Raw genomic sequence first — 14,119 nt, forward strand, 5'->3', positions numbered from 1 at the left:
GTGCTTCTTGAGCATCGACACATGAAATACATTGTGCACGCTTGACATCAATGCTGGAAGATCTAGTCTATATAAAACTGCTCCAACACGCTCGATAATCCTGAATGGTCTAACATATCTCGGGGCTAGTTTTTCCGTCTGCCGAACCGCTGAACAACCTTCATAGGCGATACCTTCAACATGACAAAATCTCCAACCTGAAACTCCAAAGGTCATCGTATCTGATTCGCTAGCTCTTTTGCCGACTCTGAGTGGTAAGAATACGCTTTCTAATCAATGTTACCTTCTCCGTAGTCTGCCTCATAAGCTTTGTCCCAAGTAATAGGCTATTCTTCGGCTCTGCCTAACAAATCGGGGATCTACAGGAGCCTCATACGGAGCCATACCGATCGTCGCTTGATAATTGTTGTTATAAGCAAACTCGATCAAAGGTATGTAGTCCTCCCAACTGCCCTAGAAGTCTAGAATGCAAGCCCGCAACATGTCCTCCAAAATTTGGTTCACTCTCTGTGTTTGCCTATCTGTCTGCGGGTGAAATACACTGTTGTTTGATAATCTGCTGCCGAATGAATCCTGGAAGCTTCTCCAAATATGTGAAGTGAAAACTGAGCCTCGAGCCGATACAATCATCTCTGGAACTCCGTGCAATCAAACTATCTCCTGAATGAAGGTTCTTGAATAAGTCTCGGCGGCGTAGGTAGTCTTCACTGGTATAAAATGTACTGACTTTGTCAACTGATCAACTATCACCCAAACGAAATCATTCCCTTTCTTCGACCTCGATAACCCCACAATGAAATCTATAGAGATATTCGCCTGTTTCCATTCCGGAATGGGTAAAGGTTGTAGGGTTCCTGCTTGTCTCTAATATTCTGCCTTTACTTGTTGACAGGTAAAGCATCTGCAACATATTATGCTATCTCCCTACGCATGTTGCTCCACCAAAAGTATCTCTTCAGGTCATTGTACATTTTTGTTGTGCCTGGATGCGCTGTATACCTAGTACGATGTGCCTCATCAAGCAACTCCTTCTTTAGTTCTGCACTAGCTGGCATAACTAATCAGTCTTTCATACGAAGGCCTTCATCTTCTCCAACGGTCCAATTAGCCTTGGGCTCCTTGGAAATCTCCCCCTTTCGGGTTAGAATTCAAGAGTCTTCTAGCTAAGCTCCGACCACTTTATCACTCCAAGAAGGCTGCACTGACATAGCTCCCAAAAATGTGCTACTCCTGCCGATCGTCGGTCTAAAGTCAAACTGGCTAAGGGTGTAAAGGTCTTAGTACATTGAACACCTCAAAGCTACAACCCGACGTCGATACTTCCTGTTCAAAGCGTCTGCTACAACGTTCACCTTCCCTGGATGATACTGAATCACGAACTCATAATCCTTGATGAACTCGACTAATCGCCGCTACCTCTGGTTGAGTTTCTTCTGAGAAAATAGGTACTTCAGACTCTAGTGGTCTATGAATAACTTGAACTGCATCCCATACAGGTAATGCCTCCATGTCTTCAGTGCAAAGACCGCTGCTACTAGCTTCAAGTCGTGTGTGGGGGTAGTTCTGCTCATGCGTCCTTAACTGTCGAAAGGCATAAGCTACTACTCTCTGGGTCTGTATCAAAACGCCTCCTAGGCACGCTAATGACACATCTGTGTAGACAACCAATGTCCTCTCACTGCTCAGAATGGACAAAACCGGTGCTGTAGTCAACTTGGTCTTCAAGGTCTCAAAGGCCTTTTGGCACTCTATGCCCCAAATAAACTGTATACCCTTCTTCATAAGGCGTATAAGTGGTGTGACAATCTTTGAGAAGTCCTGAATGAACTTCCTATAATAGCCGGCTAAACTTAAGAAGCTACGAATCTTTGTAACGGTCTTCGGCAGCTCCTAATCTAGTACTGCCTCAACCTTTGTTGGATCTACTGCTATGCCCTCTCTGCTAATGACGTGGCCCAAAAATCAAACATCCGATAGCCAAAACTCGTATTTGCTGAACTTAGCATATAACTGATGCTCTCGTAAAGTTTGCAATGCTAATCATAGATGCTGCTCGTGCTCTGTCTCTGATCTCAAATAGATAAGGATATCATTAATAAAAATAATCACGAACTTATCCAAGTATGGATGGAAAATCCAGTTCATCAAATCCATGAATACTGTGGGTGCATTAGTCAGCCCAAATGGCATGATCAAAAACTCGAAGGACCAATATCGAGTCAAAATGGTGGTATTAGCTATATCCATCTCCCGAACCTGCAACTGATAATAACCAGAACAAAGATCAATATTCGAGAAATACTATGCACCCAGCAGCTAGTCGAACAAGTCATCAATCCTTGGTAATGGTTACCTATTCCGGATGGTGACCTTGTTTAACTCATGATAATCGATACATAACCACATACTACAGTCCTTCTTCTTCACGAAAAGGACCAGTGCTCCCCACAGAGAATGACTCCGATGAATAAAACCCTGAGATAATGTGATGCCCCTATTTTCACACATGGCTACAGTCCAAGGTGAACCCAGAGATGTCAAACTTGTCATGCACCCACACTATGCAACAACTAGTTTCACCAATCACAGTAATATCCTCTAGTGGAATCAAAGTAAAGTGTAGGTACAAAACAGGTAAAAGAAAGGAAATAACTACAACAGACATGATATAGAAAGGAGTATCTCATAAATAAATCATGTCTCAGAGAACAATCCGGAATACATCCGACATCCGAAATAAATAAATATGTCTCGACATGAAATAGCTGAAAATGTAAATAAGGCTCATAGACTTTACAAAATGTGATACATAACTCTAATGTCCGAATAGAAATAACTCTACTGTGGAATCTCTACTAGTAACTCATGTGACAGCGACTATGCAATAACTCTATCATCTTACAGCCCTCCGATGCTCTGAGCCACCTGAAAGTTAAATTAATATAAATAAAAAGCACAACAACAAGAGCGTCAGAGCGCTAGCAAGATTACCTCCATCCGCTCCTGAGGAAGGGCTACTAAATGAAGTGGACGCTCTATCTATTAAGCATAGCCTACCTAGATCATTTTCCCAGTATATAAGGAAAATACTTGTTAATACATACATATAAGCAATCATCTACTCTGAAATAAATGAATATTGATATTTAGAAATCTACAACACGAGCATAGGTATGTCGAATATCCCGTTAGCTCAAATTGTGAATAGCTAAATACTAAATCCAAAAGCTACTACATGGAGTGTGACGCCCCTGGGTTCACACAAGGCTGCAGTCCAAGGTGAAACCAAGAATGTCAAACCTGCCATGCACCACACCGTGCAATAACATGTTTCACCATCACAATTAACATCTATCTAGTAGAGTCAACAACTGGTGTAGGTACAAAACAGGTAAAAGATAATACAAGATATACTAATGGAATGATAACAGTCACATAAATATCTCATCATCCCACATACAGAAATACATAGCCAAGATCTGAGTAGATAAACTGGAATACTCAACAAGTCTCAATTACAAATATCTGATGAAAAGGAAATAAGGCACACAGCCTTTACAACTTCTAGAACAAGACTCTCAATTTTCTAAATAAAAAATCTACTGTGGAACTCCAAAAGAAAATATAACTAAAGAGACGGCTGAAGCTAAAATGCATCGCCATCAGTCTACGACTCTCCGGGCTCCTGGCTCGTTACCTGAAAGGGGGAGGGACAACGAGCGTCAAAGCGCTAGCGAGTAACATCACAACCAACCCCAAGGGAACAGGGCTCGTTGTATAAGAAAAATACAGTTAATATATAAGAGATCAAAAAAAATCATTGATCTTACTAAAGGGGGTTTTAGTATTTAGAAATTTACAACACGAGCATAGGTACGTCGAGCGAAATAATCCAAACAAGGAAACCCTCATGTATATACCTTGTATCTCAAATTGTAAATCTCTAAACACCAAACCGGAGGTACTAATACAGAAAACAACAATAAAAGAAATACAGCTAATCTCAGAGCAAAAATACAGTGTCATACTATAGCTAACATGAACATCATGTTATTACTTACATGAATATCATATCGAGATTTACATAGGTGTTATGACATAAACTCACATGAGTGACATGTCAAAAAATGATTAAGTGTCCAAAACATAGACTATATAAATTAAACGTCCAACCCATAGACTGCATGAAGTAAACGTCCAACTCATGAACTGAAAATAACCGTTGTCCAACGCATGGACCGGATGTGACCGTTGTCCAACGCATGGACCGGATGTGACCGTTGTCCAACGCATGGACCGGATGTGACCGTTGTCCAACGCATGGACCGGATGTGACCGTTGTCCAACGCTTGGACCGGATGTGACCGTTGTCCAACGCATGGACCGAATGGTAATGTATATCCAACACGAGGATTAAAAAGCAATGCATGTCCAACACGAGGACTAAGTGGGAAGGGTGTCCAACACGAGGGCCGTAGGTAATGCTTGTCCAACACGAAGACCGTGGATTTTAGTCCAATACGAGGACTGTGAAACAGTGAACATATCACTGGGATACATAGTGAAATCTACCTATATCAATTCACAGTCAAAACAGTGTATATATCCATAATTGGTACCCTCAGGTCTTCTATCATGCCTGGGTACAAAGTGAGACCAAATACCAATGTCAGATAGTCCAGGAAATCACTCGAACCTGAACAAATATTCAAAAATGTACAAAATAGGGAAAATACAACAGATAACACGGCGGTCGACCGCACCGGTCGACCGCACTCTGATATGCAACTGGCGGTCGACCGGAAGAACATCGTGGTCGACCGAAATAACGTCGCGGTCGACCGAAAAAATGTCGTGGTCGACCGAAATAACGTCGCGGTCGACTGAAGCCTCAAAATGAGCTAAGCGGTCGACCGCACCGGTCGACCGCCGAGCAGACAGAAACCCAAATCTGGGTTTCTGTCAGCTCGAAACCTGAAACAAAAATTTTAAAAACAAATACCCATCTTTATGGAAATGTTATGCAGCAGTAAAACACGAATTTAAACCTTTAAAACTTGTAAAAACATGGGAGAGGATTGGGCGAGATGTTACTCGCCTGAGGGGGTATTGTAGAACTCCTGAACACGCGTGAGCATGCTCCTCCTTCGATAGAATCGCTCCAAATCCCGCTGAAACCCTTCGAGACTCCTCAAAAATCGCCAAGAACGGATCTAGGGTTTGGGAGAGAAGAGGGGGGGCTGCTAGGGTTTGTAAAACAGAAGAAAAGAGGTGATTTTCGTGATATAACATGTATATATATAGCAGCAAACCCGAAACCCGAAACCCGAAACTGGAAATTCAGTCTGACTAGGAACATTCTCTTCGGTATTTTGGCTATAACTTCCTCATACGACCTCGGAATAAGGTGATCTAAGATTTTTTTGGAAAGCTCTTGAAGAGACCTACAACTTTGGTATTATACACTTTTCCAGATTCTTAATGAATCAGTGACAAAAACATAGAAACTCTCAACTGGTCAAAATTCCCAGATTCTCACTCTTGGCCTTTGAGCATGATTCGTGTATTTGTACTCACATATATACATATATACATTGAATTGATCTCAAATCAGTTCCTAGCATACTCAAACATCATAATATATTATTTATAAATGTATAACATATTTATTATTATTTATCATAAAGTATTCAAAATTTTGGGGTTTTACATGGAGCAATAAGAAAAGACAACTCCATCTCAAACCATATCAAAGGTGTCCTGATAGATATCAGATACGTGTCCAACACATGGACTTCACCTGCTACATATAAGATAAGACAACTCAAATAAGTATCCAACACATGTACTATATAACACATGGACTTCACCTGCTACATATAAGATAAGACAACTCAAATAAGTATCCAACACATGTACTATATTTGATGAATGTCCAACACATAGACTTCAATAGATAAATTTTCAATACGAGGACGATATATAATTAAGGTCCAACACATAGGCCGCAATAGGTAAATATCCAACACGAGGACTGCATATGATTAAGGTCCAACACATGGGCCGTAATAGGTAAATGTCCAACACGATGACTGCATATAATTAAGGTCCAATACATGGGCCGCAATAGATAAATGTCCAACACAAGGACTGCATATGATGAGCGTAATACAAATAAATAATGTAAGTAAAATACATATATACTATTCACACTTGTGCCTCGGTGAGTGAATCCAAAACTCATGTCCATAATCAACTCATATGTAGAATACACAATTTACAGTGTATTAAAATACCAGATAAACTAGACAACTCGTCGGTCACACAAACACATGTAAACAACATGCACATGCACAAATTGGTCCAGCTGTAGACTGTCGCGACCACCGTGGTTGACCGTGAAATGAGAAGAAAGATATTGCACAAAATATCGCCCAGCGGTCGACCTTTGCGTCCATCACAGTCGACCACGCAAAAACATAGAGCTTCTTGTACAAAAACGTCGCTCAGCTGTCGACCGCCGCGTCCACCGCCGTCGACCGCCACGTCCACCGCGATCGACTGTGCAGAAACATAACAGGTTTTCAGGTTTTGAACTTACAGAAATTTTAACTTATCAAAAACATGAATTTTATCATTTATAAATCATATGATAAGATAAAAACTTTATTTCTACATTTCAAAAAAATCTCATAATTTACTTAAACTTGATTTAACCTAATCAAGTTTAACAACCCAAATAATCAAATTCTTTACAAGAATCCTATTATCGATAAAATTAACATAAATATACTTGTATGAAACTTGAAACTGATGTAACAATTGTTTTTCCACGTTTTCAAATCTTGTTTTACCCCAAACCTAGGGTTTTACGCATCTCTAATCAATATAAAATATCATTTAATTGTCAAATTAGGGTTTAATCATGATTAATAAATTAAAAACAAAATTATGAATAACCCTAATGATCATGATCATATTTCTATCATAAACAGCAAGGAATTATTATAGATCTATCATGGTTTAAAGAATTATCATAAAAAATCTAAACTTTATCATGTCGGATTAAACTTTACCATGAAAAACATCACTTTAACCATTAGAAGTCTAATTTTTATTAAGGAAAGGATTTGGATACAGATAATCTTGCCTTATCATGTGCACAACTCCCAAAAATAATCAGCAAATGATCACTCGATGCCAAACACCGTAAATCTGGCCTTCTCCTCGCTTTTCGCCTCATGAAACTCTCCCGAGAACTCAAGTTTAGGGCTAGGGTTTGAGAGAATATATATATGGCAGCAAACCCGAATAAATACAGCCCAAAATCTGAAACCCAAAACTGGAAACCCAGTCTGACTAGAAAAATACTATTCGGTATTTTGGCTGTAACTTTCATATCCGACCTCAGAATGAGGTGATTAAAGATTTGTTAGAAATATGCTAAAGATACCTACAACTTTGGTCTTTTAAGTTTTTCCATATTCACACTTTATCAGTGTATAATATATAAAATCTCTCCACTGGTTATTATTTTCCAGAGTTATACATCATGCATGTTTTATGTATTTGCACTCATATATACATATATACATTGAATTTATCTCAAATCAATTCTTAGCATACTCAAATATCACAATATATTATTTATCAACGTATAACAAATTTATTATTATTTATCATAAAATATTCAACTTTTTGGGGTTTTACATTCTTCCTCCTTCAAAGAATTTCGTCCCCGAAATTCCGCATCTTATCTTAGGGATTAATAATACATTATTATTAACCTCTAAATACGAAACATAGTAATATCTATACTTAACCATTTAGAATGTGAATACTCTCACTTAACCCCTAACTAAACAGAATTGGTACGCCGTGCGAAAAATCCAAGCAAGGAACCTCCTATATATATACCATGTATTCCGAATGATTAGAAGCTAAAGTGTTAATACCCCCATGCTAGTGTTAAATATAAATATGACTATCCAAATCATCATAAACTATAAGTATAAGTGTTAATACCCCCATGCTAGTGTTAAATATAAATATGACTATCCAAATCATCATAAACTATAAGTAAATCATAATCAAATCAATTTACCTATTCAAATATAAATATGACTATCCAAATCATCATAAACTATAAGTAAATCATAATCAAATCAATTTACCTATTCACACAGGTGTGGGTAGTTGCGACGCATATCCTCTTTGTGCTCCCAAAAAGCCTCCTTAGCTCCTTTCCGGTTCATTTGAACTTTGACTAATGTAATCACCTTATTTATAAGTCTCTTATTTTCTCATAACAAGAATACAAACATGAATCTCAATCGTAGTTAAATCATCATGGAGTTAAATCATCGGCGCGTCTAATGCTCGTTACTGTTCCTCGTCTAGTAAATGCTTCTTAAGCATCAAAACATGAAAAATATCATGTATACTCGACATTGATACTGGAAGATCTAGTCTATATGAAACTGCTCCAACACGCTTGAAAATCCTGAATTATCCAATATATCTCGGGGTAAGTTTCCCTGTCTACCGAATCGCTGAATTCCCTAACATGGAAATCTATAACACATGCCCGCAACATGTCCTTCAACATTTGGTTTACTCTCTTCGCCTGCCCATGTGTCTATGGGTGAAATACACTACTATAAGATAATTTACTACTGAATGAAATTTTGGAAACTCCTCCAAAAATGTGAAGTAAAAACCGAGCCTCGATCTGATACAATCGTTTCTGGAACTCCATGCAATCTTATGTTCTCTTGGATGAATATCTTGGCATAAGTCTCCTCCATGTAAGTTGTCCTCATTGGTATAAAATGTGCTGATTTCTTCAACCGATGAACTATCACCCAGACTAAATCATTCCCCTTATTCGATCTTGGCAATCCTTCAATGAAGTTCATAGAAATAACTGCCCACTTCTACTCCGGAATGGGTAAAGTTAGTAAGGTCCGTGTTGACCTCTAATGTTCTGCCTTCACTTGCTGGCTGGTAGAGTTCTTAGCTACATACTTTACATTACAATCTTCCTAAGCATGTCGTTCTACCAAACATATCCCTTCAAGTCCTTGTACATTTTTGTTGTGTTTGGATGCATTGTGTATCTGATGCATTGGGCCTCATCAAACAACTCTTTCTTTTGCTCTGCACTAGCCAGCATAACTAATCGACCCTTTATCCGAAGGACTCCATATGTCCTAATGATCCAATCAGCTTTTGGGCTCTTTAGTAATCTCCTCCTTCTGATTTTGAATCCAATAGTCTTCTAGTTGATCTCTGACCACCCTGTCACACCAAGATGGTTGTACCGATATAGCTCCAAAAAATACACTGGTCCTGCCAATCTCTGGCCAAAAATCAAACTGACTAAGAGTATGAAGAATCTCGATACAACGAGCACCTCAAAGTCGCAATCTGACATCGACGCTTCCTGCTCAAAGTGCCTGTTACGACATTCGCCTTTCTCGGATGGTACTGAATCGAGAACTCATAATCCATGATAAACTTGACCTATTGTCGCTGCCTCTGGTTGAGTTTCTTCTGAGAAGATAGATACTTCAGACTTTATGGCCTGTGAATAGCTCAAACTGTACTCCATACAGATAGTGCCTATATTTCTTCAATGTGAAGAATATTGTTGTTACTTCCAAGTCATGCATGGGATAGTTCTGCTCATGCGTCCTCAATTGTCTAGAGACATAAGCTATTATTCTGTGTCTACATTAAAACATCTCCTAAACCCTCATGCGTCCTCAATTGTCTAGAGACATAAGCTATTATTCTGTGTCTACATTAAAACATCTCCTAAACCCACTAATGACGCATCCATATAGACAATGAATGTTCTGTCACTGCTCGTGATAGTCAAAACTCGTATTTGCTGAATTTAGCGTACAACTGATGCTCCCGTAAGGTCTACAATGCCAAACATAAATATTGTTCGTGCTCTGCCTCCACTCTCGAATAGATAAGGATATCATTGATAGATAAAATTACAAATTGGTCCAAATATAGACGGAAAACACGGTTTATGAAATCTATGAATACCACAAGTGCATTGGTCAACCCATATGGCATGACAAGAAACTCGAAGGACCCATATCGAGTTAAAAAGGCAGTTTTGGTAATATCCATCTCCCGAACCCGCAAAAAATAGCCAAAACGAAGATCAGTCTTCGAGAAATGCTGCGCTCCCTGTAGCTGGTTGAACAAGTCATCAATCCTTGGTAATAGATACCTGTTCTGGATAGTGATTTTCTTCAACTCTTGGTAATCGATACACAATCGCATACTACCGTCCTTCTTCTTCACGAAGAGGACCGGCGCTCCCCATGGAGAATGACTCCAACGAATAAATCCCTGGGCTAATAACTCACCCAACTGGGTCTGTAGCTCCCTCATCTTAGCAGGTGTCATACAATAGGGTGCTCGAGATATCAGGGCTGTGCCCGGCTACAATTTGATGCAAAACTCAACCTCTCACACAGGAAGTGACCCAGGTATGTCCTGAAAGACATCCTGATACTCTGAGATGACTCTAGCCTCATATAAATCAACATTCTGATCCCGCAACATCACCTTCTTGATGTACGTCAGAAATGACTCCGCAAACTTATTGCCCTGAGAGGTTGCTATAACTAACTCAGACCCATCGGACGCTCGCAAATTGACTGTTTTCGTAAAACATTCAATACTTACGTAGTAGAAAGATAGTCAATCCATACCAAGAATAATATCAAATTCGGACATACGCAATACTATCATATCTATGAAAAACTCAAACTCATCTAGAATGATGACACATCTCCTACAGATACTCTATAATAGAGACACCTCACCTAGAGGAGTAGAGACTGATAACAAAACATCTAAAGGATGTGCTATAAGTTTAAGCCTATCCACGAAGGCATGAAAGATAAAAGAAATGCAAAATTCTTGAATAAGATAAGGTTTGTGTTTGAAACAAATTCGCGAAGAAAGCTCTGTTCGCACCATGATTCACGTGGTACGGCTATATAAACTCTGCCAGTGAGGGAAAATATATGAGACCATCTCTCCCTCAGGGATCTCCTAGATAATGCAAAGCTGACCTACTGGCCCTTCAATCCTTAAAATCATAGGCAGTGCCTTTATCATTCGCTGCTGGTCGTAACCGTGGCTCTGAGATTGTTGACCCTAACCTTTGTCATGCTGGCCTCCTATTGGTACGCTACGACAATACTTTTTTCTTATCCTATATTGTTATAATTGTAACATATATCTTGCACTTTGTGTTGCTACGGCGTTCTCGAATGATGTTGTACTCCCTTCTTATATTGTCCTTGTGCTGGTGGTATAAATCCTTACCCTACTGCTGGGGTCTTCTAGGTTCCGCAATAGGCCCCTTGCCCTTGCCATCGTCACTATACTGGTTTTGATTTATTTATTAACTACAGGCATATCTCTCTGCTTCAATTGAACTAGCTCTAATTGGTTGTTGAAGGAGTAAACAAAATTCTCCCAAATAAGTGATATTCGATGGTTCTACAAAAATATAAAGTCGTTACTATCCTTTGTTGCCATTCCCTAATGATGTCCTCTATGCTGAATATATTTAACCTTTGGTTTGGTACTGAATCGACGTTAAGAAATCTTCACATATTATTTATAGGCTGCACATGAATCTAGTGTGCCCTAAAACTATAATGCTCTTCGTGTCTGACACCTTTCTTATTTTACAGAGCCAAGTCTCCTACTCTGCAGCTCTATCAACAGCTAGTTGTAGTGATGGTGTAATCATTATTATTTCCTCTTTAATAGATATAACTGGTATAACTGGTGGTGGCACTCCTGAAAGTGGTACTGTTGGTGGAAACGGATACACCTCTTGCTCCTCGAGTGTTGTAAAATCTTACCATAAATGGCATCATGAAGTCAATCAAATACTGTGGAGCCTACTGCGGCTCGAGGCTCTGCTTGCCTAGCTCTCCAGGTACAAGTTTACCTCAACCCATGTCCTCGTCCTGATATTCATAATATCAGTAGGAGAAATTAATTTTTTTTTCATAGTAAATGAGATCACAATTATATATATATATAATGTCCTCACTCATTCTAGAAATTTCTAGCGGACTCTATACATGAATCCTAAGAAACTCTATTCTAGCTCCACGACTTGACACAGGATGATCCTAGGATACTGGAACTAGAGCTCTGATACCAACTGTGACATCCATATTTTCATACGCTGCTGTCTAAGGTAAACCCAGAGGTGTCAAACCTTCCATGCACTCATATTGTGTAACAACAAGTTTCACCAATCACAGTAATATCCTCTAGTGGGATCAAAGTAAAGTGTAGGTACAAAATAGGTAAAAGAAAGGAAATAACGACAACAAACATAATATAGAAAGGAGTATCTCATAAATAAATCATGTCTCAGTGAACAATCTGGAATACATCCGACATCCGAAATAAATAAATATGTCTCGACATGAAACAACTGAAATGTAACTAAGGATCATAGCCTTTACAAAATGCGATACAAAACTCTAATGTTTGAATGGAAATAAATCTACTGTGGAGTCTCTACTAGAAACTCATGTGACGGCGACTATGCAATAACTTCGTCATCTACGGCCCTCCGATGCTCTGAACTACCTGAAAGTTAAATTAAAATAAAATAAAAAGGACAACAACAAGAGCGTCAGAGCACTAGCAAGATTACCTCCATCCACCCCCAGAGAAGGGCTATTAAATAAAGTGGAGGCTCTATCTATTAAGCATAGCCCACCTAGATCATTTTCCTAGTATATAAGGAAAATACTGGTTAATACATACATATAAGCAATCATCTACTCTGATATAAATGAATATTGATATTTAGAAATCCACAACACGAGCATAGGTATGTCGAATATCCCGTTAGCTCAAATTGTGAATAGGTATGTCGAATATCCCGTTAGCTCAAATTGTGAATAGCTAAATACTAAATCCAAAAGCTACTACATGGAGCAATAAGAAAAGACAACTCCATCTCAAACACATGGAGCAATAAGAAAAGACAACTCCATCTCAAACCATATCAAAGGTGTCCTGATAGATATCAGATACATGTCCAACACATGGACTTCACCTGCTACATATAAGATAAGACAACTCACATAAGTATCCAACACATGTACTACATATGATGAATGTCCAACACATAGACTTCAATAGATAAATTTCCAATATGATGACAGTATATAATTAAGGTCCAACACATGGGCCGCAATAGGTAAATGTCCAACACGATGACTGCATATGATTAAGGTCCAACACATGGGCCGTAATAGGTAAATGTCTAACACGATGACTGCATATGATTAAGGTCTAATACATAGGCCGCAATAGATAAATGTCCAACACGATGACTGCATATGATGAGCGTAATACAAATAAATGATGTAAATAAAATGCATATATACTAATCACACTCGTGCCTCAGTGAGTGAATTCTAAACTCATGTCCATAATCAACTCATGTGTAGGATACACAATTTATAGTGTATTAAAATATCAGATAATCCAGACAAGTCGTCGGTCATACAAACGCATGTAAACAACATGCACATGCACAAACAGGTCCAGCGGTAGACCGTCACGACCATCGTGGTTGACCGTGAAATGAACAGAAAGACATTGCACAAAATATTACCCAACGATCGATCGTCGCGTCCACCACAGTCGACCGCGCATAAACAGAGAGCTTCCTACACTTAAACATCGCCCAACGATCGACCGCCGCGTCCACCGCGGTCGATCCCGCAGAAGCATAACAGGTTTTTAGGTTTCAAACTTGCACAAATTTTAACTCATCAAAAACATGAATTTTGTCATTTATAAATCATATGACAATATAAAAACTTTATTTCTACATATCAGAAAAAATCTCATGATTTACTTAAACTTGATTTAACCTAATCAAGTTTAACAACCCAAATAATCAATTTCTTTACAAGAACCCTAGTTATCGACAAAATGCAAATGAACAAAACGTGCATGATGTATAAATATGGAAAATAATGACCATTGGAGAGAATTTGTATTTTACACACTGATACATTATGAATATGAAAAAATA

At 38.8% G+C, this 14,119-nt stretch overlaps 1 protein-coding gene across 1 annotated transcript; it reads right to left on the bottom strand.

The window, feature by feature from the left end:
- Positions 1-1,380: 1,380 nt before the first annotated feature.
- Positions 1,381-1,782, bottom strand: LOC109827527. The gene has a single exon (XM_020394538.1). The coding sequence runs from the start codon at positions 1,780-1,782 to the stop codon at positions 1,381-1,383; it is 402 nt and encodes a 133-aa protein (XP_020250127.1).
- Positions 1,783-14,119: the final 12,337 nt, after the last annotated feature.

The sequence above is a fragment of the Asparagus officinalis genome, unplaced genomic scaffold, assembly GCF_001876935.1.
Source record: "Asparagus officinalis unplaced genomic scaffold, Aspof.V1 AsparagusV1_Un280, whole genome shotgun sequence".
In the NCBI taxonomy this organism is placed as follows: domain Eukaryota; kingdom Viridiplantae; phylum Streptophyta; class Magnoliopsida; order Asparagales; family Asparagaceae; genus Asparagus; species Asparagus officinalis.

Bases quoted from the DNA above. Each gene is read 5' to 3' on its own strand.
- LOC109827527 (XM_020394538.1), bottom strand. From the start codon at position 1,782: ATGAAGAAGGGTATACAGTTTATTTGGGGCATAGAGTGCCAAAAGGCC.